This window comes from Pipra filicauda, unplaced genomic scaffold (genome assembly GCF_003945595.2).
Source record: "Pipra filicauda isolate LSUMZ 115617 unplaced genomic scaffold, ASM394559v2 scaffold50_size3627746_pilon, whole genome shotgun sequence".
In the NCBI taxonomy this organism is placed as follows: domain Eukaryota; kingdom Metazoa; phylum Chordata; class Aves; order Passeriformes; family Pipridae; genus Pipra; species Pipra filicauda.
In genome coordinates, this window is record NW_024104654.1 from 1,053,330 (window position 1) to 1,079,598 (window position 26,269).

At 40.9% G+C, this 26,269-nt stretch overlaps 2 protein-coding genes across 4 annotated transcripts in view; one reads left to right on the forward strand and one right to left on the reverse strand.

Annotated features, from left to right (window-relative positions):
• The first annotated feature begins 170 nt into the window (after nucleotides 1-170).
• On the forward strand, nucleotides 171-14,499 carry N4BP2L1 (NEDD4 binding protein 2 like 1). Its single transcript, XM_027728953.2, has 5 exons — nucleotides 171-443; nucleotides 8,126-8,250; nucleotides 9,048-9,136; nucleotides 10,371-10,447; nucleotides 12,506-14,499. The coding sequence occupies exons 1-5, from the start codon at nucleotides 322-324 to the stop codon at nucleotides 12,732-12,734; spliced, it is 642 nt and encodes a 213-aa protein (XP_027584754.1). The 5' UTR covers nucleotides 171-321; the 3' UTR covers nucleotides 12,735-14,499.
• Nucleotides 14,407-26,269, reverse strand: part of BRCA2 (BRCA2 DNA repair associated) — a 37,786-nt gene continuing 25,923 nt past the window's right edge. For all 3 annotated transcript variants that reach the window (XM_027728940.2, XM_027728939.2, XM_027728943.2), the window contains exons 18-27: nucleotides 25,721-26,072; nucleotides 24,882-25,037; nucleotides 22,649-22,793; nucleotides 19,710-19,831; nucleotides 18,459-18,660; nucleotides 18,074-18,240; nucleotides 17,850-17,985; nucleotides 16,979-17,235; nucleotides 16,143-16,286; nucleotides 14,407-15,147 (exon numbers count right to left, since the gene is read on the reverse strand). In XM_027728940.2, the coding sequence (XP_027584741.2) occupies nucleotides 14,509-15,147; nucleotides 16,143-16,286; nucleotides 16,979-17,235; nucleotides 17,850-17,985; nucleotides 18,074-18,240; nucleotides 18,459-18,660; nucleotides 19,710-19,831; nucleotides 22,649-22,793; nucleotides 24,882-25,037; nucleotides 25,721-26,072 (2,320 nt within the window). In that variant the 3' untranslated portion in view covers nucleotides 14,407-14,508. The remainder of the gene's footprint in view (nucleotides 15,148-16,142; nucleotides 16,287-16,978; nucleotides 17,236-17,849; nucleotides 17,986-18,073; nucleotides 18,241-18,458; nucleotides 18,661-19,709; nucleotides 19,832-22,648; nucleotides 22,794-24,881; nucleotides 25,038-25,720; nucleotides 26,073-26,269) is intronic.

Consider the following 26,269-nt stretch of genomic DNA (forward strand, 5'->3'; position numbering starts at 1 on the left):
ATTAATCAAAGATGGTATCTTTGGGCTAAAGTTCCGGGTCGAAAGCGAGTGCCGCAGCTGAGAGTTCGCCGGTACGAGCCGCAGATGCCCGTCCTCGCCTGTCTCTCTCTCCTTAAGGCAGCTTTCGATTTCACGGGGCAAGGCTCGGGCGCCCGGGCCATGGAGGGACGTGGGTTCCCGCCCGCCCGCGGGGGCCGTGGGACGCGGCGCCGGGGCCGGGGCCGGGGCGGGGGCCGGGATGGGGAGCGGCTGCCACGGGCCCCCCGTCCTGGGCCGGCCCCGACCCCGCTCCCCGCCGGGCCCGGGCCCGGGGCCGCGGCGATGGACGAGCGGCTGCTCCGCGCCCTCGGGGGGCTCAGCCTGGGGCCCCAGCGGGGCCGCGGCGGCGGGAGGCTGGTGCTGCTGCGGGGGCTGCCGGGCGCCGGGAAGAGCACCCTGGCCAGGTAAGAGTGTCCCCCGCCCTGGCTCCGGCCGCCGCCCGGCCCCACCGCAGGGTATCGGGTGCGGCTGCGGGGGCAGGAGCGGAGCAGCCGCAGGGGCCGAGCCGGGCAGTGCTTCGGGAGCCGTGTGCCCGCCCGGACCCCGCGCCGCGGCGGAGAGCGGGGCACGCTCGCTGCAGACCCCGCAGGGCACCGGGGCTGGTTTGGGGGCTCGGGGGAAAGCGGGAGCCTTGACTGGTGGCAAGCCGCTCGAAACCCTCCGCATCCCGGCTCCAGGCCCGCTCCAGGCTGCGCTGCTCCTGGTACCTGTGGCTGGTCTGGGTGTCCTGCCCGTGGGACCGTGGGTGCTGCTGTTCCCAGCGAGCGTACTGCAGGGAAGCTTCTAGGAAGTTGGACTGAACACTCCGACCAAGGTGGTGGTTGTTGTTTCTTTTCTAAAAAGCGTCAGATTGGTGGTGGGGCTTTTTTCTTTGGTATTTTTTTTTGTTGTTGTAGGGTTTTTTGGTTTGGTTTGGGCGCTTTTTCTCGGTTAATCACAAACACAGTAAAGCATTCCCCCTCTCTGACTGAAAATTGACAACTCTGACTTCTGTTTTTGTGATGTCCTGCACTCCTGATCAGAGCTGTAGGGCAGCTGTGTGAAATGGGCAGAGGAGACCAGTCCACTCTCTGACAGTTCAAAGACTGATTAAAAATAGGTGGAAGAACCCAGTGTGGAGTACTGGGAGACAGCACTGCAGTCAGCATGACACAGTGTAGCTGTAGTATCGTATCACAAAATCTCACAGTCTGGTATCACACAGCTCCCAGTGCCACCCACTCTCTATCAAAAGAGGAACATGCACTGTCTTCTTACTCTGCTGGGGTGAGGAACTCATGCTGGGATCATGGGCTGCCACAGGAAGGGCTCTGCTGTGAGAGGTGGCAGCATGAAGCTGAGTGATATACTGTGTTCATCTACAATTTCCTCTTCTCAGTGCAGTACTTCCCTGTCACATTGGGCCTTCTGCCTCACTGCACTTTGGCAAGTGAAGTTATTTTATAAACGGCCAAATGCTGTGTTTTACTCACACCCAAAATGCACGTCTTTCCTGTAAGAGGCTGTGTAAGTGCAGGCCTGCTCCTTCAGAGGGGTTGGGTCTTCTCATAGCAAAGTAAGAACGTAATGGTTTGGGGCCATATTCTCAGGCAGCACAGGTAACTGACCCACTTGTATTTTTTAGGTCAAAACACAAGGTTAATTATTAATGACAGAATTACAAAATCAGGTGTAAGTATTGTTTTAATTCCCTGAGAGATTAATGTTTGAGTATCTTACTCTGTTTCCAGCCCCTGTTAATCGTATCATTGCATTTAGCTGTTCAGAAGTACACTGATTGAAGGACAGCCATTAGAGCAACATTTAATACCTCTCCATTAACTCTGACCAGATATGGAAGGACTGTGCCCAAAAACTTCTTTTGTTATTCCCACACTGTGTAGCCTGTGGTGTTAATAAATGCAATGTGCCAAGCAAGGCAATGTTTGCAGAAAATGACAGCAACAAAGCTCATTGTAAGATCCTACTGGAGGAGGAAGGTGGTGGTTTACTTGCAAAAGCCCTCCAGAAACTCATTTTATGGATTCAAATTTATTTTCTCAGATTTTACTCACAGTATCACAGCTAAATACCTGCAGGCACCAAGATGCATGTGCACAGGTGGTCTGTCCAAAATCAGAGCGGTCAAGGGCCTTCACCTGTCCCGTCCTTGCTTCCTCTGCTGGATTGCTCTCAGTTGGTAGTGACAGGGTGAGTTTTGGTCAGGTCTGGTGTGCCATCTCGCAGCCATCAGCTTCTACGGCTGCCATCTTTTTGCCTCCACATTCAGCTTACTTGGTGCTTCATGAATCTTAGGTGTTGGGGATTTTTCCCCATTATTTTAGTTTTCCCATTTTGGGTGTCTTTTCAGGCTCCGTGCTACTTCTGGAACAAGAGGAAGGAGACAGGCGTGTATGGGCTGATGTGACCCGCTGGCCATCCTCCTGCTCTCAGAGCATGAGTCTTCCAGCAACATGTCCCTGGTGCTGGGCCTCAGCTGAGTGCTGGCCTTGGGGGGGAGGTGTAAGCAGCACCTTTCCCAGATTTTTTGCTGTTAATTATGTTCTTGGCTGTCAGTGTGTACCACTGTTTTAGCCTTTGCTCTGTTGTTTCTTCTGATGTGTTCATACACGCTTCCCTTCATTCATTCATTCATTCTTCATATCAGCCAGCATTTCAGTTACAACCTGCAGATCTTTACAGTGCTCAGAAGTCACAAACTGTGCACTGGTGATATCACAGCCCAGTCATATCTCCAAGAGAAAGGCCCCTTTTCAGTTCATCACAAAATCTTAAGGAACAAACTCAGATCCATGACTTGTTTCCCTGACTTTTCAGTGTCACCGAGCTCAGTTTGGACACAGCTTTGTAAGATTTAGGTACAGCATCTTCATTAAAGTTATTTCCCAACCCCAGTTGTTCTCCCAGCTCAGAGCAGCCTGACATTGGCATGGATCAGTTCAGGTCTGGTTTTGCATTTCTAATAAAGACAAAAAAGGATCCACTTGCAATTATTGAAGAATGAGGAGTTGGTCTGCTCACCACCAAGCTCCAAAACTTTCCAATTGCTTCACTGTTAAGAATATCCTTCCCTGAACCACGTATTTTGGGTGACCCCAACCACCTCGCTGTAACTGTTCACCACACCAGCAGAAGCCCACAGGAGAAGGACCAGCTGGAGTCACATCTCCAGCAGTCTCCATCAGGCAGGTGTGACACACTCCTCCTGAACACATTGTCCTCAACTTCACAATACAGGTTTTATGATCAAACTGAGGCAACTACTGAGAAAACAGTTAACTGAGGTTCAGTAGCAGGAATAGCTTCCAAAAATGCCAAATGCCTCCAAAAAGTAAAATGAGCTGCATACAAGCTCATACCTGCTTCCCCAGCAAGCTCTTTATTGCATGGTAGGTGCACTTCCAGCTCTTCTACAATACATTGCTCAACTTACACGTAAGCCTTTATCTAGCAGTTTAACTCAAGCATTAAGCTGGGCATGATCAAACATGTAACTTTTCAGCCACTGCTGTTGATTTATAGCTCAAAATGAGGTTGTTCTTGTACTCCCTTATGAACCACAAAGGGAGCAATCTTCCAGAACAGAAGGGAAAAAATGTACTGGCACTGAGGCATCACTGCTTGGCGTAATCCATGTCTTGTCCAGTTCTCCCTGCTGCCGTTGCCTGGTTCATCCCAGCACCTCCAGTCCTGGCCTGACATGTAACCAGCACCCAACCCTGACCAGCACCTGACCCCCTTGCAGAGCTGCAGCTCTGATGGGTTCATGGACTTCAGCTCTGCAACTCCTGCTTCCAGACAGCATTGTTATTGCAAACATTTCCCCTTGTATAAAACCACTTCAGGTGAGTCTCCTGAATGTGTTGATCAAATATAATATCATCCTGTTTCTTTACAAAATGGAGCCATGGCTTGAGCCCCCGTGGGTGAGACAAAGGCGTGTCTGTGCTTTACAAGCAGCACCTGACTGGCTCATCTGGGCAAAGTCCTCTGGGCACTAGAAATTGTTCAAACACTGTAGACAGGTGATAATGCTGAGCATGTGCACCAGATCTCACAGTTCTGCTTTTCTGCTGAAACAAAAAGCTTTTAAACACCTTTTAAATGCCACAGAATGCAACATAAAGTGTTGGGAAGAGTGACCAGAGCAAGTGGTTGCATGTGGTGTCAGTATGTATATGTTCTGGTCTCCAGGACATTGGAAGGTGTATGAGAATATACTGGCTCTGAGATCTGCCAGACGTAGCATCCTGCTGCCTTCTGATAATGTTCCTTCCAATCTGCTTACCAGGCTCAAATCAGAAATTTATTTTCAAATTTTCTGATGAAAAAGCATGAGAGCCTATGGAATGCAGTTATGGAATTTTTTTATCTCCAATGATTATTTTTGTTTACATTATTATAAAATTATATATAAAATAATTATTATAAAATTGTTACAGTTAGAATATGAAATAATTGTTTGAAAGCACTGAAGATGCTCTTTAGGGAAAAAAAGGGACTTCAAAAATGTTATAAATCCTGGGAACACATCTTCAGATGAATAACACAGGAGACGTCTTTAACCCACCTGTCTCTTCAGTGGGGCAGCTGTTACAATGCTACTGTGGTCAAACAGAAACAAAGCTGTATTTTCAACAGAAAGAGTCTCCTTTTTTGATCTCAGCAGCCATCGTAAATGTGGCCAGGGAGAGACAGCAGATGAGCGTCCACCAACACCAGCCAAGGCACTGTGTTGTTTAGAAGTGTTGTTGCTACCTGGGCTGCCAGAGGGGTTGGTGTGGGCAGGCAGTGAAGCTTCTGCCTCTGCAGCTTCATATTTCCAAGGTCTTTATGAATTCCCAGGCCCTGCTGTAGATCATGAGGTTTACCACTGTTGTGTCAGAGCTGAAGAACTGAAGCATCTGAAAGTTTTTTTTTTTCCTCAACTGTATCAGCCAGTCTAATGAGACACAGTACTGCTTCACTGTGCAGAAAGGGTAGAAAGGGGTTGAGGAGATTTGTTGCAAGCAGAGGAAACATCCCCCGTGCTCTTCTTACTTTCTTATCCTTTGTATTTTCTGAAACAGCAGCAAACTTTTCTTTAGCAAGATATAGAGCGTACCACATTCTGTATCCACAGCAAGATGGAGAGATTGTGCAATCACTGTGTAATTACATTTCCCAAATTAATACTGAACCTTTGACAGATGCTGCTTGTCACAACACAGTGCTTCAAGTTCAATGGTTTCTTTATAAAATGCTAATATAGCTCCTATGTATCCTTTGATCTTGCAAAGAGATTCCATTCTTCTTTTCCTCTTTAGTATGCTTTATGCTTACTGATCCGACAGCAATGGGTAATTTCTTTTTACATGGGGCTGTTCAAGACTTATGCATTAATAACAGTGGTCACAAGCCCTCCCATTTTGCATAGCTAATGTATATTTTTCTAAAATACAGGCATTTTAATTGCATACAGTGATTAGGAGCCTGGTGTGATTATGCAAACCTGTCTTCTAAACCACCTTGCAGTCCTGTGAAGATTGTACAAGGCTTATTTCTTAAGAAACACATTAAAGAGGTGTGGGTTGGGTGCCTTTTGAAATTATAAGGGACAGAAGAAACAGGATTTTTGTCAACTTCATGGGCAATAGGGAGGGGATTACAGAAATGGTGGTAAACTTCAGTGACTGGTTGTTTTAGAAAGCTAAAAGTTAAAACCAGCAAAATAAGCAGAAGGTAAAACACCTTTATCCCACTTAATGTTTTCTTATGTTGCTGTTAGTAGGAGCTTGTTTGGTATAAATATAGCAAATATGAAAGTAATTTATGGCTCTTAGGATATTTTGTGCCATATTTTTCCTCCTTTGACACACAAGTTTTATTTACTTTATTATCAGTATCAGGGTAGTTAGACTGAGTTTACAGATAATCACATACAGTTTGGATTGCTTAAGCATTAATATCAAAACTCTCATGTGAGTGTGCATATATGTGTTGAAAATTCAGTAAAGTATGTGCTAAGAAAATTAGTTTAAAATTTGCACTGTTTGAGAACATGTTTAAAAGAAATACTGAGCAAGAAAAAAATAGTCTTGAGATCTTTTACAAAATGTGTGCAATTTTATGTGCCTATTAATAGCTAAAGAGATGACAGGCATTTTAGCAAGCATTTTTTTAGAGAAGAAATTGCAATGGGTAAAGCAGTGAGAAAGGTGAGGTGCTGAATCGAAGTGAGAGCTGAATATATCAGTTTCTCAGCACAGGAGTCACGAGATAAGCATTAGGTGTTGCCAGGCTTTTCATGGTAAGAATTCTTTGCCTAGGACTAAAATGAAAGCAAATATAATTTGACTGTTTGCTAACAGTTTGAAGCATGACTTTTCTTAAATCTGTTTTTCCAGAGTAATTATGCGATTAAAGTGTGTCTTTGGAGCTAGAAGATAACAACATGTAGGTGCGAAATGACACTTAACAGTGGGCACGGCCCAGTCCTGGCTGTCAGTCAGCAGTGAGCCTCTATTCTCTGGGAGGGTTGTTACAGCAAAATAATATCAATTAATCAGCAGATGATAGGAGTTACAGTGGAGACTGAGCAAAGTCAGAAGCTGACCTTTATTCAGGTATTCAGCAATCCTAGTGAAGAATTGCTGCTTGCAGGCAGATTAGGGTAAAACTGATAAGTAAATGGTTAGGACAGAGCTAGATGACAGAATTAAGCTTTTTCTGTCTGTGTGTCTGTTTTTTTGCTGATAACCTAAAGGCACCTTTTCCCTTGCTGTTGCTCATGTAGATAAGACATTGAGAAATAGTTGTTTTACAGCTTGTGGGGATGGAAGAAAAGCATTTTATTAGGGAAGCTGAAATGAGTCACAGGGACTGGAGACCATGTGAGATGTGAGATAGCAGGGCAGCAGCATTCAAGTCTGAGAGCCACAAGGTTTCTTGGTTGACCTTTCTTTTCCTGAGACAGTTTGGGCCTTAGGGAGACATAGATTAGAGAGATGATGCCATGGGCTCTCCCTGACTTCTTGCAGAGACTCCCTCCTCCCCCAGCACTTCTGTGACTGAAAAAAAATAGACAGTTCTGTCTATGGACACAAACAAATTAGAAAAATGGGAATACAATTTCATATTAAGATTTTTTTATGCTCTCTAAGGACTGGCAGAGGAATGCTTCATGTTTAAACCACCTCACAAGCCAGAACTTCCACCTCCTAGAGCCAGTCACAGCCTTTGAGGCAGATGGTCAGTTTACAGCATCCCAGGTCTGCAGGAGCATCGCTGTGGGACACACATCAGTGCGAAGGGAAGGGGGTTTGCCCTGTGCCACTGACCACAGCGGTCTGTTTTATGGATCTATAGCCAATCTGGCAATTCAGATTCATTTATAAAAACACATTTAAAAGCTGAAAAGATATAAAAATTACTCAATTCTACAAGAGGAAGATTAAGTGAAACAGGGATAAGTACAAGAACTATAAAACTGCAACAAATAACACAAAATATTGACTTATCATTCAGGTATTTGTTTGCAAATAATAAATAAATAAAATAAAAAAGTGCTATCTGCTTTCTAGCCAAAAAACCCCCAAACTGATGGTACTCTTGGCCATCTTAACTAAATGACAAATCCTTCCTCCTTATCTTCTGAAATCTTAGTAGAAAAATTCCCATGGTCAAATTGTCTTTTGATACCAACTTCCATGGGATAAGCAGGTTTGGGTTGTTGGGGTTTTTTTTTGTCTTTACAATCCTACATTCTCAGACAACTCAGAAAATTCTCAGGTAACTCAGAAGGAAGACTGAATATATTAATATCATTTGAATATATTAATATCATTAAAGACTTGGATGTTGGTAGTCCAGTGTAGATTTCTTTGCTGAATTAAAGAAATCATGGCCATGCCTTTAAGCTCCATTTATTTCGTCCTATGTGTCCATCTACTGATTGCAGTATTTTCAGATCCTTCCAAGCTGGAATTTTTCAAATGAAGCACTGTGCATATTTGCAGAGCATTCAAATGGCTCTTGATTTAATGGTCTCTGTTAAAGGCATGTGTTACCATATACTAATCCTTCTTTCATCTTTTTTTTTCTGCAGACAACTGAAACGTGACTATCCCAGTGCCGTAGTTCTCAGTACTGATGACTTCTTCATTGAAAATGGTGTATACATGTTTGAGCCTGACTTCCTAGAGGATGCACACAAGTGGAACCAAAAAAGAGGTGACTGAACTTCATCCAGGGGTTGTGCAGGCTGTCTTTAAACTTAGCCCCCAAAATAAAATATCTCAAAGTGATGTCATACACTGCAGTTCACGGGGTATTGGTTGAAAAAATACATTTACCACTTCTGATTTTATTTCTTCTGACTTACTAGAGAGAAATTCGTAAATGAAAATTGCTGAGGTTGATAGATGTTATTTTAGAAAGTAAAGCAGTGACTGTTAGGAAGCACTGCTGAAACTTGGTAAGAACAGGTGCCATACAGATCAGCAGCTGCTCTCTGCAGCTGTAGGCACCTCAGCCTTATGACTTGAACTACTTAGATGTCTGTCCTGACCTGGAAGGGGGTGTTACGGGGTGGGGAGGTAGTGATAGGAGGAAAACTCGGAAACTGAGTTATGAGTTTGAGAATTAAACAACCCAGGTCTCTACTTCAGAGATAACAATGTAACATGCTTTTGTGGCTGTGTTGTGAAGGAAATTTTGGCAATGACAAACATACTTTGAGATGATATAACAGGTATCTTCTGCAAACAACAGTAATTTTTAGCTGTTCCAAATATGTTCTACAAGAGCTTTGTAGAACACAGCTGATACACAGCACAGCCAGCAGCTGCACCACCTCCTCTGGGAGAGCTCCAGCTGGGCACTGACCTTGGCTCCCGTTTGGGCAGTGGCTGCAAACCCAAGTCTGGTGGGGAAACAAGTATGTGAGCAGTGGGCAAGAAAGGACACTTTGTGGTTAGTAAGGCCTGGATCAGTCTGTTATTTGATACACTTAATGTGTTACATTGCAGCACGCAAAGCAATGAAGAATGGGAAAAGCCCGGTTATTATTGACAATACCAACATCCATGCTTGGGAAATGAAGCCGTATGTGATAATGGTAGGGAAATCTCTGATTTATTGCTTTTATATGCTCAGCTATGACATTTACAAGGTGATCTGACTGAAATGGTTCTTAACATGGCTAAAAATAATTACTTCACTTTCCCCATTTTTCTCTAATTGTAGTGGATATTGTGGATATTATGACAGAATAGGGGCAGAGGTGCCAGTGTAGTTGTTTTAGCTAGTCAGCTCTATAACTCAGTGAAGGCAAAATGGCTTGAAAAGATTAACAGCCTTTGAATCTCCCCTGTTAATTCTTAGTCATCAGGATGTCATCCCCTTCCCTGGTAGTGACATGAATTGAACAGTTCTGTCAATTGTTTGTTGACAAATATACCAAGATATGACTTACAATTTTAGTTCATAAGTTGTGAAAAATACACCACACAGAGTCTTCAAAGATTCATTGATATCTCCTGTCAGTAGTTCTGGCAGAGATGGCAAGATTTTTAGTACAGTTGCATAGTGTGGCCTGTCTGCTAACATTAAACTCGTGCTTCTCTTTGTGGGTTATGGTGTTGTCAGTTAAGAATTTCGGGTCTAAGTATTGCTTAGCACAAAAGAGGCAGGAATTAATAGTGGGTGCTGGAAAGCCTCAAAACTCCAGCAGGAGTTGTGAATGCTTGTGGGTGAATAAGAAGCAAGTAGAAGGCACAGACAGAGGTGGGCAAGATGTAAAAAGGTCAATAGATTTCCCTGCCTCCTTGTCCAACTCAAAAGTAATCAGTAACTGTATTTAAAACATATATATGTACATGTATGGGTTTTTTTGTGTGTGTATGTACATATATATACACACACACAAATATGTTCCTTTACCTTGAAAAAAATGGACTACTGTAGACTCAATGGCTGGGAATAACATGACTGATAGATGTTGACCTCACACTTCCAGAAACTCCAGACTGGCATGGTCAACCTGTAGCTCTTGAACCATCAGTGACTTCAGAGAGATAAAGTGCCAAGATGCTATTGCCATGGGGGATGGGAACTGGGGGCAAGGCTGAGGCAAGTTTTGCCGGGAAACCCAAATCCCTTCATGTAGAAGGCAATGAACTAGCTGGGACTCAGACTGGCACCGTGATGGCAGTCACGGTTATCGTCCTCTTTCTGGCTTCTGGTACATATCACAGATAACATCTCTTAGCCTGGTAAAATCTCAGGGGGTCTGGAAGATTGGCAATTCCTGAGCTCGGCAGCCACACATCTAAAACTTCTGTGTCCTTCAGGCACGTGAAAATAGATATGAAGTTACGTTCCAAGAACCAGATACACCCTGGAAGTTCAATGTTCAAGAACTGACAAGGTACATATTTTTCTCTTTGATATTGCAGACAGCTTCTCATTTTGTAGATGTGTCCTGATAAAGGACAGTCTTCTTCCTCTTCACATACCCTAAAATGTAGCCTAGCAAATGACAACAGAAGGATTGTTGTGGAAAGTTTCTGGTACCGAATACCTGGTCTGTAGTAAATTCAGCCCTGAAAAGGCCTGACTATGCTGAAGTGAGACAGGCAGTAGTAAAAGCAACAAGGCCTTTTTATGCTGCAAGCTTCTTGGGGCAGAAACCCCAATTTTCATTCTGTATTTTGAGCAGCAGTCTTTATGTTTGAGCACAAAACCATATCTAAGCACTAGAGACAATTTTCAGGCTTCTATTCTTAAAATTTAACCATAACAAATATTGCTATAGCGTGCAGGGATGATACGTTGAGTGTGGCTAAGAAACCAGGTTCTAGAGGATCTTTGTGAAGATCTCACACACACATGGGATACAGTGAATGTATCAACTCTGTGTGGTAGGATTTAGAGGCAGCCAAATGTGTCTCTAAGTATGTTAGTTTGAGTAGTGACTGCAACGTTAATGGTTATATCAATGAAAAAAATTCATGTAGGCTAATTTCCTAGCCTTTATCCAATCTGAAGTATACCTCAGTGAACTGTCTGTCAAACCCAGAAGCTAAACACATGCTAACTTACTTGTTATTGCAAGAAAACAAGGCATGGGTGCTTCATTCCAATGGATGTATTTGTTTTGTACCAGCTAGGAACTCTAGTCAAAAGTTAGCACTGCTCCTTTCTGTGTCTGACGGAGACAAACAGCAGAAGGCCGTGGCCCGGAGTACTCATGGCTCTGGGGTGAGGCAGGACATGGCAGATGATGGCTCGGGGCTGAGAACAGCAACATCCTTAACTGTCAACTGTGTCAGCTCTCGCTTCACCAGCACCAGCCACTTGTAGGGCATCACTGCAGAGGCAGAATTTAATCATTCATTGCAGGCTGAGTAATTCAATAACTTGCATTTTGTGTTATTAAATATTTGAAACAAATCAGCTTTTTACAGCAGCACCGTAAAACTAATTCAAATACACCCAGTTTTGGAGAAGGTCTGTGGTAAATGGTTCAGGGACAGCTGCAGGTTGCTTCCACATGGTGTCTTTATCAGCAATAGGGTTTGTGCTGGTTACTGGCCCAGGAATGGGCTGCATGTGTGCAGGACTCTGGCTGCTGCAGGATCTTGTGCCCACTTCACAAGTGGGATGTGCAGCTGGCAGCCTGCTGTGTTACTGTCAGCCTGATTCCACTATGGAAAAACACATGTTGAGCAGTGCAGCATTTGCACAACACAAGGTTTTGAAAATATGGATGCAGGATAAACATACATTCTAGATCACAAACTGTGCCTTATAGAGCTAAATGGTAAGCCCAAAGATATTCAGGGTTTGCAAACTCACAGACAAACAGAAATTCCTTGTGGTCTTTGCAAAAACAATTCCCACTAAGTTGTGGAGAGACCGTGACTGTTTCTACTCTATCCAGAAATCCCTGCATGTTTGAGCATTGTGTTCCCCTCCCTCTCAAACCTGTCATTTACAAATCTGCCCTGGAGCCTGAGCCACATCATGTATGATTTTTTTACTACTTGTGCTCAAAGCAACAACATTTTTTGACCTCTGTATTTGCTGATAAATCAGTGTCTATGTTGGTTACAGCACTTGTCTGCATTTCTCCAGATGTACCAAAGCTCACCCTGAGGCTAACAAGCTGTTAGTGCTAAAACCCAGCAATCCTCTATAAAATACTACACAGGTCTTCTACATAACTCTTTCATTTCAAAATATTTGTCAACTTCTTATGTCCTGGCTGCCCAAAAAAGTTCTGGTGTGACATTTTTCAGCAGTCACAATAATATCCTTAAGAAGTCGGTAAAAGTAAACAACAATTTGTCAAAAAGAGGCTAGAAATAGATCAGAACCATTGTCCTATTTAGGACAACCTATCAGGCACCTTAGCAAGCTGAAGATAACTTCTAATACATGGGCAGCTAAATACTTGTATTTTCTGTTAATTTTGACTCTACAGAAGAAATATTCATCGTGTCCCTCGGGAAAAGATACAACGGATGAAAGAACAATACGAGCACAATGTTACCTTCCACAGTGTTCTTCACTCTGAAAAACCAAGCAGAGATGAGGGAAGCTACAGCGGACCAAATGCATCTTATGGCATGGATACCCATTCCAATCCTCTTTCAGACTTCTCAAGGAGAAGACCTCACAGGACACGTACAAACAACATGACATTTAACTGAAGAGGTGATTCCTTGGTGTGTTTTAATTATCAGGGTATAACAGTCTCTAGTTTTAAATTTTTTCTAAACTGTGTTTTTCTTCTACATTTCTAAATTACTTTTATTTCTTACAAATCTTTAAATGGCATTGTTCTGTGATCTCACAGCTCTACATGACCAATCTAAGAGCGCTGTCCCCAGTACAAACTGTACTCCCTCTCATCCCTCTTCCACCAGGAAAATCCATCTAAGTAGGAACTGGGCTACAGGAGTAGGTCTGTACAGCTGAAACACAAGGCTGTCAAATACACAAACTAACTCATAATGACTTAAGAAAGGAGGAAAAACCTGTTTTTGCTAAGGGGAGAAATCAACCTCTTCAGCCACTGAATGCTGAGAAGCCACTGACTGATGGATGAGTGGGAAAAGAAACTATCCTGCTGTGGTTTTATCCATACTGTTATATTCTGATGATTATGGCCTTGTCAAGAAGCCTTGTGAAACATTTTTAAAACTCCACTTGTCAGTTTTTTTACATAGGTGTGGATTATTAAGCAGTGCCTATAGAACAGACAGTGGTGAGGTACTTTGCAGGAGGAAATGAAGACGGCTCCCATTTGACATTAGGAAATATGGGTATAACTGTGATTCATCTGGCAGTTTAGCAGAGAAGTCTGAGAGGTATAATGTTGTCTCTATGCAAAAGTCAAGCTGTCTTCAGGACACAATAGATACACAAGATAAATTGCATTTTCTACTCAAAATGCGTTAAAGCTTTAAGCATCATCATTACGAACAATTCTGAACTGGGGGCCCAGGGACTCTGGCTCTGCAGTATTCCATGGAAGTTTACAGAACTACCAGCGAGCTCGTGTCAGCCCATTATAGTTCTCCAGTCCTGTACTTGAGCCAAGTGAACAGCACAGGACCCCTGAAGGGTTGCTGAGTGGGAGCTGGTGGTCTCAGTTCTGAAACATCCTCCCTCCCTTGAACCATGCCTGGTGGGAAGCAGCAGGGCAAAGGGCAACCTGACAAGCACCTATTTGAAATGTGGAGGTGGCAGCTGGTCCAGCAGGACTATTTCCCTCTCCAATGGAGAAACTCCAGTTCTGAGCTTAACCTGTTGAAATGAATGAGAACAAAATAATGAATTCAAGCACTATCTCATCCCCAGCAGAAAGATCTTGCGATAAAATCAAAGAAAGATCTGATTATCTTTCATGATGTTGTGGCCTCAAGTGCTTCTTTAAGGAGTAGCTCAGAAAAACTGACGAAAGATTTATCACTAATACCTTTGTGTGGCATTTTGCTGTAAATCAAATAATCATAGCTGTTCTCTAAACCTTTTTTAGTGCTATATGGAAAGTGAGGAGGAAAGTACAAGAACAGACCCTAATTACACAGAGCGACATTTCCGAATTAAAATGTTCTGTACAGTAAAAAGAAGAGAACTATTTTGTCCTGTTCTTCTGATTGCCAAACAACTACTCTAATGCTGCAGAGGGAAACAAAACTGATTGCTTTAGACTGAAACAAAGATCCTGCTGTAATTTAAGAATACGTCAGAATCCAAACAATGGCTTATAAAATGTCATAAAACCCTTAGCCATACTGATGTTATTGTACAATACATATTTGTGAGAAGTGTATAATTTCTTCAGACTATTTTGCAGATGAAATGTTATTTCATGAGTCTGTTTTTGATATACAGCTTTATTAAACAGATTCCAGATTTAATGTACAAAGTGTAAAAATAATTTGAATTTGAAATATATACAAAACTGTACATGGGTGTTTAGTAGCATTTTCGGGATTTTTGTCTTTGTAGCACTCTGCGGGCTGGTAACGAGTCCACAGGTTCCTTTGGGTCCTTCTGAAGAGTCTCAGCTACTTCAGAACTGCTTTTTGATGAGTTATTTGCTTTCTCAGTAGACCTGGAACTACTTCTGGATGAAAGATCATCAGATAAATTAGTAGCTATTGAAGTGCTGTTTTCATTTACGTAATTCATCTTCCTTTCTTCTGGTAAATTATTCATGAGTGCTTGTGTATTAATCATTGCCAGTTCTTCATCAGCAACCAGGTCATTCTCAGGAAGATGGACAGTTTCTCTCAATTTTCTACAGGGCATGACACGACCAATATTCTGATCTGTCTCTTTTGATGACTTGCTACACTGTAAACCCAAACTTCGTGGGGGTTGGAATGCTTTTTTAACAGATGGAGAAATTACTGAACATATTGGTGTCAGTGGTGGAGGGGCAGGTATGCAACTGAGAAGGTCCATAGCTTTTCTCTTTCTGGTGTTTTTGAGATGGTCTTCACTAACTGTAGCAGGTGAAGGTGTTTTTGCTGACCCTGGTGTGACAAGTTTCATATATGGTGTGATAGTTGACAAAGGGCTTGGATGATTAATTTTGATTCTAGTAGAGATCTAGTTAAAAAGAGAGAAGTTTGATGTTGAATAGAATGTTCCACTTCATTAGCTTCCTCAATTATTTCCACAAAATGGGAAAAAAAATCCTGATATAAAAAAACTTGAAGATAACAAAACACACAAGACAGATGCTACACAGCAAATCATTCAAACACACATCTAACTTGAAAATACTTTTCATGTCTCATTTGTTTTAAATTGGTTAATATATTTGATAAACAAACAGAAACTAAACCTTCAGAATTAAGTATTAGCACTCCCTCTGAAATGGAAAAGGGTTAGGTTTATAAGCATAAATTTAGTCCCCAGGAACTGAAATCACATCAGGGTGTTTCCCCCTCCATTGCAACTAGTGGCAGGGAAAGTTTTTGTTCTGACTGCTCAGTACTCCACATCAGAAACAACTTGCCTCCAGCAGCTTTCATGGGAAACTTGAGTACTATTTAAAACAATTTTTGTCAAGACTGCTATAAAATGTAAACATTTACTAGGTGATACCTCTTCCCCTTTAAATCCTGGAAATAGTAAACAATATCTAGTTAAAAGACCAGGAAGTAAATTCTCTCAACAAAAATAGGAACTGCAGAATGCCATAAAAGAAGAATTTACAGATCAAGATTTTTCCTTCCAGTGACATTCACATCAGGTAATCTTCACAGTGTGACCAAGGAAATGATAAATTATCTACTGAGAAATAATGATTCATTTACTCACATAAAATTTAGAATATTTAAGCATGCTGTGGAAACATAGGCCATAAGGGGAAGTTTTCATGTACTGCTGGGAGGAAGAATGGTCTTTCAGTTCCTCCTGGGGAATAACAGTAAACCCGCACAGAGAAAGTGTCTGATCAGTTTGCATTGCCCTGAAGAGAATGGATGGAGTGGACTGAGAAGTGGGACCATTGACCACAACCATCAGTACAGAACTTACTTCTATCCTCACTGCATGCACTGCCAGTACAAACACAGTATTAATTAACAGAAGCTTACCAAACTTTTATCCTCTGCGAAGTTACAGGAAGTAGAGGGGCTTTCCAAGCCGGATCTTTTAGTTAAACTGGGTGTACGCAAGAGATTTCTTTGTAGCAAATTCACCAATTTACTTTCTGCATCAGAGCAAAAGGAGGCCACATTCTGCAAAGGAGAACAGTTTGCAATGCAGAATAGTTGTTTTTCAAATTGTTTAAGTATGATATGCTCACAAAGTATTTAGGACTTTCTTTTCTCATCATAATCCCACTAGAATTTTATTTTGTATCAAACCAACAACTTAGAAGACTGCTGCACTTTCCGTAGAGGGAAATAAAACTACCTTTTATTGTGAGCAAGAAGAAGAAGAAAAAAATTCTTTTGTATTTAAACTTATTTTTCATCAAGAAATGGGAATGCATTACCAGGACATGGTATTTAGCACTGCTAGAAAACTGAAATAAAAAATAAATAAATGAAATCAACAATCCAATACTGAATAAACTCCACTGAGTAAGAGAGTATATTTCAGCTTTTAAAAGGCTAGAGGCCAAACCATGCATGACAGATTCACTATTGACAGATATAAGATGCTTTGCCAGCCAGAGCAAAAGACGGTGTTGGTTGAACTGAATTAAAAAAAAAAAAAAAGAAAAAGACATTCAATAGGTCGTATGTAGAGTCCTCCAGGAAAACTGCATTAACACCTTACTCCATCTCCCAGAAAATCCCCTCAAATTCAGCCCTCTGTGTATTACTTCTTTTAAAGATTTATTAGTACTAACAGACTTTCTGGTGAAGTATGTAACACAGCAGTAACTAAAACTAATCATCAAACTAAACATCTACATATTTACCTCTATCATACTTCTCAGTTCATTAAGCTTCTCTTGAAGATAGTTTTCCTTTGGACTGGCTGAGAACACAGAAAGATCTCCAGCCAACAGCACAGGAATTTCTGATCTAAATTCAGATTGCCACTGAAGGTTGCTTGCAGAAACGAGTGAGCAGCAGACAACTATATCTTCAATAGCAAGGTGTCTGAGATCTGTCCAGATCTTTACTGCCACGAAATTACAGCTTTCATCAGATAAGTACACCATAGTAGTGAAACCTAAAAGCAAGAAAAAAGTTTGAATTAAACCTTTGCATCCTTAAGTAAACGTTGATTACCACAATTTGTAGCTATAAAAAAAGGTCCCACACATCTTGAAAGAGAAATGATAAATGTTACAAGCATGCTTCACCCATACTCTACACCAACTCCCTACTGATTACAGAAAACAACTCAAAATCTGTGTTGCAGTGGCTAAAAAACAATAGTCCTATGGTGCTTTTCCTTTTTATTCAGAAGATTATCCATATGTTCCCACCCATGAGCTCCAGTCCCTGTGTTCCACTCATTCCATGACACTGTACACAAAAGAGGGAGCTCACATACACGCACGGTGGCGCTGCTGCAGATGCTGAACACAAATGCGAGAACTCACATCCACCATTTATAGAAAAAATAAAGACAAGCTGTTCTTGAGCTTAGATCCCACCTTACTAACTTCCTGAGCTAATAAGCAGAGACAGTTTTGCTTTAGGAAAACAGAATTATCTGCCAGTATGTCATGGTTTTCACAGGTCTGAGGTGCAGGTACAATACCAAGATAACTTTGACTTCTGAAATAAAGAATTCAGTGCTTATTCAATGGGAAGACATGAATGTGGTCCACAACGTACCTGTTCTGCTAACAGAAACTACAACTCCGACTAAATCGACTTCAGCACATGGTGGCTGAAAAGAAGGATCCAACAAACTGGTGAATTTTAGAGCCTTTCTTGGAAAGAAAATCTGCACCAGCATCTCCTGTGATACCTTAAGAAACACAAAACTTCAGTGTTTACCACACATATAGACCATGATACACTTTAATGACACATCTTTATGCACTTAAAGCACTTACTGGTAGTTGCAGATACTGAGTTTTCTTTGTTGCTGTTAATTGTATGTTAGTTGAGTCTGCCCTTCCTTTGGACTGTGATGCTGACAGCTGGTAGATTCTGTACCGACTGCCCTCCTTTAGCAATGAACAAATATCCAGCAGTGGACGCCAGATACTCAGTATCACTCCTACCAGTATCAGAATAAGATATATTAGCTGTGCAATACTAAATTGAAGGCTTCTAAACAAAATAAATCCACAACACTCCCTCCACCCCAAAGCCCTAAACGAAACTGGAAATATTAACATGCAGGCTAGAATACTGCTGGGAAACTCTTCAATTCTATCTACGTTGGCCAATTACCATGTTTAGTTAAAAGTTATTTATAATTTTTCAAGTACTAACCTTTATATTTTTCTTGCTTTCTGTAGTCTACCACACATAATTTCCATACAGCAGACACGTCTCTTTTGGAACAACCATTTTCTTCCTGTTCTGCTGACTCTAAAGCCTTCTTGAATTCTTCTTGCATCTGAGTTTGCTTTTTGTCATTCATCAACTGCCTGTAAGCACTCAAAGCTTTTAACTGGTCTTCACTGAGATATCCCTGTAACCAAGAGAAAATGCACTCAGTATCTTTTTTATTAATTACAAAAACACTGTCAAGATTTTTAGACAGCCTCTTTAAGTGTTCATCTGTTACAAGCAATTTATTGTTCAACTGATACACTACTAGGACTTGAAATGAGGTATGTTAAAACAACAGGAGGCATCAACTCTTGACTGGTACTCAGCTGGTGCTCTGTGGTCTCCACAGAGCATTACATTACAAACTGTTCTTATGTGACAATTAGTGAGAAACCTGCTTAAGAGTGCATAACTAAGGTGAATATTTAATATAACAGGCATGCTCTACTGTTTCATATGAAGACATATTAGGAGAAATTTCAGTAAGAATGAAGGAAGGGTTGCATTTCTCCTCAGGTTGCTGTCTCTGAGCTGACACAGTAATTTACACTAAAATCCAACAGAAAGGTTACTTTTCTGACCAAGCCTTCAAGACCCAGATGCCTTTACACGCAGCACCAGAGATACGCATACCATAAATCATATGGCTTTATGACCATCAAGGACCCTGATTGCAAAAGGTAAGGCATGTATTTAATTTTGAACAACTGGCAGGGACTCATCACCTGCATCTTTACTAATAAAGGCATAATCTTAAAAGTCAAGATTTAACTAGAACAGGGAATGAAGAAAACAATAACAATATAATGATTCAAACACTTCAGTGAACAGCATGCAAGAATATGTGTACGCAACTCTAGACTTACGAGATTAATTTAGTGTCCATACACGCAAGACAAAGCAAAGTAATAAAATTACAAGTAACATTAACTTTTAATTGTGCTATATCCTGGATTTTTATACCAAGAGAAAAGTGCCATCCAAACTATTATTAATCTATTTCAACAAGACTTCATTAAATTTTTTTCAAAAATTTTAATATTAATTTATTTAGCAATAAACATGCTGTAGGAAATCTCAAAAGGCAGCAAAAATAAAGAGTGATTTAACAGTTTATTTTAGCAGGAGGTAGTAAATTGTACATTATTTCAGAAGCGTTTCAAAATTAGCCCAGTAGGATCTAGTTACCTCCATATAACCAGGATCGGATGCATTCTGAATTGCTTCATAAAGTTCTGCACCATCTTGCAAATTATGGATTTGCTGTCTTGTGACTATATGTGATCTTGTTGTTCTTCTGGTAGTTCTCCCTGTTGGAAAAAAAAAAAAAGCTATCGGGTGGAGTGTAACCAATACACTTGAAAGTGAAAGAAGAAATTATTATGTAAGAAGCATGGCAGTACATAGGCCTTGCCAGAATAAAAATACAAACCACATATACAGGAACTGATATATGTGTATATACATATATTTTAGGAAAATAGCAGAAAATTTTAGGAAAAAAGCAGAAAAAAATCTCATTCATTTAAATACAACATAGATTAGAATATTATACAATCAGTGTCTGCACTTAGAAGAGGGTGGGAGATTTGATGAGCTGCCAAGAAACTTCATCAATACTTGACTGTATTTTCTCTCTCTCTGTCACTTCTTCTTCCTCTCATACAGCAGAAAAGTCTCAAAGACACCAAGATCTGGGACAACAGGTCTGCACATGAAGCCTCCTTAGGAGATCAGCTAAAAGCGAAGTTAACTTCATTACATTAAACTATTACACTCTCCTTAGGTAAGTAATTTTGCTGTTAGCATTTTCATTAATTCCTTCAGCATAGCAGACAGTGCTAGCAGACATACAAGACAACTTGTCTAGAATAGACAAGTTTACCAAACATTAAACACCACAGCAGCGTGACCGACATGCAGAAGTTCGTATCAGTGAAGTTAAGAATTATAAAGCCATCTCCGATTTCAACTACAAATTCAATGCTAGAACTACTGCTAGAAATCACTGGCAGAGGTGTGCAGTGTCAGCCCATTGAAGTGGAAGGGACCTCTGGAGGCCATCTGGTTCAACCCCTTGCTCATGCAGGGTCACCTTCAGCAGGCTGACCAAGATCAAGTCCAGTGAGCTTTTAATTATCTCCAAGGATGGAGATTTCACAGCCTCTCTAGGCAACACTGTTGATCATCCTCACAGTGAAAAAGTGCTTCCTGATGTCCAGAGGGAACTCCCTGTATTCCAGTTTGTACCCACTGCTCTGGACCTGTCATTGGACACCACTGACAGAAGCCTGGCTCCATCTTCTCTGCAACGTCCCTTCAGGTATTTATGTGCACTGATCAGATCCCCCGAGTCTTCTCTTCTCCAAGCTCAAAGGTCCCAGCTCTCTCAGCTTTTCCTATGTCAGATACTCCAATTCCTTACATATGTTAATGGCCCTTTCTTGTAATGTCTCCAATGTGTCCATGCCTCTCTTGTACTGAGGAGCCCAGAACTGGACACAGCATTCCACATGTGGCCTTACCAATGCTAAACAAAGGGGAAGGATCACCTCCTTAGACCTTCTGACAACACTCCTCAACTTGTTGACCAGGACTCCCAGTGCCTTTTCTGCCAAGCTGCTTTCCAGTTGGGTGGCCCCCAGCATGTAATGGTGCATGGGACTCTTCCTCCCCAGACACAAGATTTGCACTTTGCTTTATTGAACTTCATGAGGTTCTTGTCAGCCCATTTCTCCAGTTGCTAAAATCCCTCTGGATGGCAGCATAATCACTCATCCTAATTTTGTATCATCAAACCTGTTGAAAGTACACTGTCCTGTTCTCCAGATCATTAATGAAGATGTTCAAACAGGGCTAGACCCAGTATTGATCCCTGGCATACACCACTAGTTACTGGCCTCCAAATAGACTTCATGTCACCTCTTCACCATCCTCTAGGCCCTATCGTTCAACCACTTTTCAATCCACCTGACTGACTGCTCATCTAGCCCATGCTTCACCAGCTTCTCTATGAGGATCTCAAGGGAGAACATCAAAAGCCTTACTGAAGCCCAGGTAGACAATAGGCACTGCTCTCACCTCATCTAACCAAGCCAGTAATTCCATCACAGAAGGTTGTCAGGCAGGTCAAACATGACTTCCCTTGGTGAATCCCTGTTGAATACTCCAAATCACCTTCTTGTCCTTCATGTGCCCGGAATTGGTTCCAGGAATATTTGTTCCATCACCTTCTCAGGAATCAAGGTAAGGCTGACTGGCTTGTAGTTAGTTTTCTGGGTCCTCCTTCCTGTTCTTTCTGAAGACAGAAGACACATTTGCTTTCCTGCAGTCTTCAGGCACCTCTACCGATCAACCAATGATCATTCAAAGAGGATCAAAAGCAGCCTCAGAGACATTACTCAGCTCCTTCAGCACTTGAGAGTTCATCTTGTCACCAGCCATTGACTTACGTATGTCCAGTTTGCCTAAGTGTTCTCTAACTTGATCCTCTTTCACCAAGATTATGTCTTCTTTGCTTCAGAATTTCCCATGGTGTCTCCAGAGCCTGGGATTGCTGAAGGTTGGGATTGCTGGTCAAGGGTGAGGTGAAACAGGCATCCAGTAACTCAGCCTTCTCCATGTCCCTTGTGACCAGCGTCCCTGTCCCATTTAGGAGCTTCACTGAGCTCAGTGTCTCCAGAGTCCTGCAATGTTTGTGAGGAAAGATGCTAAGTGCCTAATCTTGTTCAGGTCTACTGAGATACATTCCAGCAGTGCCCACCTCTGGGTGAATCATTACAGTATCTGGTCCTTGAAGAGAATGAAATTAAGAATCCTACAATTCCATAGCACTTCCCTGAGCATCATCTCAATGACAATTTTTTAGTAGCCTGGCTACCAACACGTTCAGGAAGAGTTTCCCAGATAGCTGCAAAGCCAAGCAAATAAGCATGTAACTGTTTCGTACACAGGAAGCAAAAATCTAGAAAAATACAAAACAAACCCAACAACAACAAAGAAAACAACCCCAAATCCCATCTCTGCTTCTCTATCTTGAGGGAAGTTTTTTGACAGTTTCTTAAAATTCTTCTGTAAACATCAAGAATGTTTTTTTAATAACTATTCTGAAAGAATGAAAGCTTTACCTTCACGCTCTTCATATTCTGCTTGGATTTTTGCAAACAGATCTTCCAGTTTCTTTTGTTGATCCTCTGCATGCTTGGCAGCTTCCCTTTCTTCAGCTCGACTGTTACGAAAAACATATGAACCAGCTGATGTCTTTTCCATCCACTGAAATAAAAAGATTCAAACAAAACCCAGACGTAAAAATTATTTTTAACATAATCTAGTTTCCTTTTAATACTCACTATTATGCAAAAATGCTTTAAAAATGAACAGGCAGTTGATCATAAGTTCTTTCAGTATAACAGATAAAAGGCAAAAAACTACAGCATTGGTAAATCTTCACTTTAAAGATACACAGACAGAATGGAGCAGTATCCAAAATCAGATGATTTAACAGCTGAAGAAACCACAGCTTGAAGTAATAAGTATTAGTGATGTAATTTCAAAGACAGCTGGATGCCACTGGTAGATACGCTGAGACAGAAACCATCAAACTCAATGCTTAAAAGTATACCAGACTGCATTCTACCCAATTTGTCTCTCCACATCAATTGTATTGCCTGTTTTAACACACCAGATTAGATACTGTAAAGGAACTATGATGTTGTCCTGCTCTTAAACCTTTTCTGCCTGAAATGGTTCCACAGGACTACAGCCTTGCCCACAACCCTGCTAGAATTGGCTTGACAGAAATAGGTGAGCCAAACAACGTCACTGCTGATGAAAGTAAGTGGTCCCTTCCCTTCGTCTTTGCTGCACAGTTCTGTCTTCTCCCTTGCACTGGCTCTAGTACCTATTTGACCTCAGCAGACCATATCAGTTTGATAACTCAATAGACAGCGGTTCTTTTTTTTTTTTTTTAATTATTATTAGTTACTTACTCCTGGTTTAAAATAAACAATAAATTAAATTAGCTAAGCAGCAGGATCAGGTTAGGTCCGGGATTAGCACAAAGAAGCAGCAGGAGAGTACAGTGAAAGCAGGATGAGGAAAGCTTGCAGGACTAATCCTTATGAGGCAGTGAATTGTTGAAATAGGCTCTGCCTGCCTCATTTAATTGCATGCCATGTACTTTCCTGCACTATTCACAATCTAACATATTTAGTTAAGGCTACTCTGATTCCTATACTCTGACTCTTGAGGTAAAAGGAGAGAGACAGCTCAAATCTTCCTACAATTTTGGTATGTTTGAGCAAGAGTCTCAGGGTTTAGAAAAGAGAAAAGTACATCGGTACATTAATCTCTTGATATAGTGAGATACAAAGCACCACTTTCCTTCCCAGCCTGGAAACCACTAACTGTGATGTGATTACAGATTACAGTTCCCTTTTGGAGACCTAAATAAATGTTAGTTCTACCAGACAGTTTCCATAGTAGGTGCTGCAATTTCCTCCATTAAACCAATGATCTAAATATCAAAGTAATGATCCAAACTAAATATTGCTAGTACTTTGCAGAATTCATTCTACACCAACCAATAGTTAAACAACACCTTAGAAAGAAAGCAATGAAAAAATAATCCTGTTATGTACGTGCCAAGTATAATATACTCTGAGAAAAGTTAATAAAACCTGAAAGTTGTATCCTGGTTAAACTGTTAACATTAAAAGGATTGATAGCTAACAGAAATATTGTTTCTTTTTGTGGCTGGAATTGTTATAAAAGCAAGTAGTTGCAGTGCAGTCTGACCGTATTTAAAATGTCTGGATATTAAGTAGCATTTAAAAGATCTTAATTCTATTTCATACCATAATCACACATTGTATTTTCAGTCATATTTTTAAATAATAGAACTTAACACAGTCAGCTACATGTAAGAAAAAGTAATCTTACTAAAGGCTAGAAATATACAACTTCTATGTTAGTATGTATGTAAACATAAAAAAAATTGAGTTTCACTTGTTCTTGGAGCTGAAACTGTCAATGTCTTTTTTCTCCTTTAAAACAAGTGCTGTGCTTTTTAGATTCCAGAACTGAAATCCAATTCTTTCTGGCTTTTTGAAGTTGAAAGCAAAACCAACCAGAAGATACTGAGCACAAACTCAAATTTTTCTCACCGCAGGATACGGTCCTCAAATATTAAATACGTGCACATTGCAAGAACCACTCTTGTTCATTTTACGCATAATGGTACCTTTTCTTAAATTTTTCAGCTCTCTATATTATGTCTGAGTTAAAGAACGATATAGCAATTAACTGACATAATTTAGATCTCACAGAACCTGTTAGATTGATAAAATACTTACACCATACCTGAATAGGATAAGTTCTTTGAATAACTACATCAATACACCCCACTGCACCACCCTCGCTGTAAAGCGATGACAAAGGCAAAGGAAAAGGTCTGGGATCCTGATGAAATCCTAGTTTTGCATGCCATCGTGCACATCGAGTGCTGTTCGCTGAAATCTGAATGAGATAAATAATGAATAATAAACTGTCACTAATAGGTCAAAACTATATCCAACTTATTATATCTACCGGAAAGACCATCTTCACACTGACCTCGCTAAGAATATATCACTTTTACACCTGAACATATCACATTCTAAAGGTTTCCTTTCACATTGAAGAAATGTATTTTAAACAGAAATTAAAAATTTGATGAGTTAAAATTCTCTAGGGAATGAGTATCTATGAGACAAGCCATTGCTTTATACCAGAGGAGCAACAGTGTTATGCTGAAACTTCACCTATCTCTTTAAGCATTCTCAAACAAGTCAAAGCCCTCCCCTGCCAGTCCACCCTCTCACAAGCTGGTTTCCCCCCCCCAGTCTTCCTCCAACTTCCATATTGTAAGTGATGAATAAGTACCTTTTGTAACTTGGTGCTTAACCAAATTAAGAAGCTGGAACTGCCAAAACACATAGCAAAACTCGGAAGAATTTTGTATTACAAACTTCTCTTCCAACCCTATTGAATAGTGTCAGTGACCTATTGTCACATCTTACAAATTGCTTCTTAAACTTCAACAAAGCTCCATCTGTTTGTAAAGCCACGATAACTTTGTTTACGGAATGTGGCTCAACTAAATAGCATTTATCACATCTTCCAGTCACATCCATTTAAGCTGAACTAACATTTTATTTTACCTTTAACATAAGGGAATCTGGGGCTTCCAGTGGCGTACATCCATTCTGAGAGCCAACAAGCTCTGCTCCGTGCACTATGATCTTCTGACCAACAGTCAGCCTTCTTCTATCTAAGAAAGCTTTGAGAGGTGGATCCAGAAGAGCTCTAATCCCATACCAGCCATCAGTAACTTCAATTATTGCTGCTGCTTTTTTATTTTCCACGTTCTTATTGCTACTGCTAGGAGATACAATGGTGTTCAGTGATATGATTTTGGAAACACACAGTACAAGTGTTTTACCTGCTGCATCATCTCTTTCCGTTATTTTTTTGATTGCTGATCGTTTACTTTTATCAACTTCCAAATCATACCTACAAAAAAGCATTCAGGTTTTGTTAAAGCAAACAAACCCCATCACATTGTTTTCCTTTAAATGCAATTGTAGCAAACTATTGCTTATTCAATCTACAATTAAGCACCACTGTAGCAAAGCAATTGTCATCTAAATTTTTGCAAATAACATGCACTATGTTTTTAATACTGCTATGCATAAATTTAACAATGTATG

Bases quoted from the DNA above. Each gene is read 5' to 3' on its own strand.
- N4BP2L1 (XM_027728953.2), top strand. From the start codon at position 322: ATGGACGAGCGGCTGCTCCGCGCCCTCGGGGGGCTCAGCCTGGGGCCC. The intron at 444-8,125 runs GTAAGAGTGTCC...TTTTTTCTGCAG, and splicing joins GGGAAGAGCACCCTGGCCAG to ACAACTGAAACGTGACTATC. The intron at 9,137-10,370 runs GTAGGGAAATCT...TGTGTCCTTCAG, and splicing joins TGAAGCCGTATGTGATAATG to GCACGTGAAAATAGATATGA.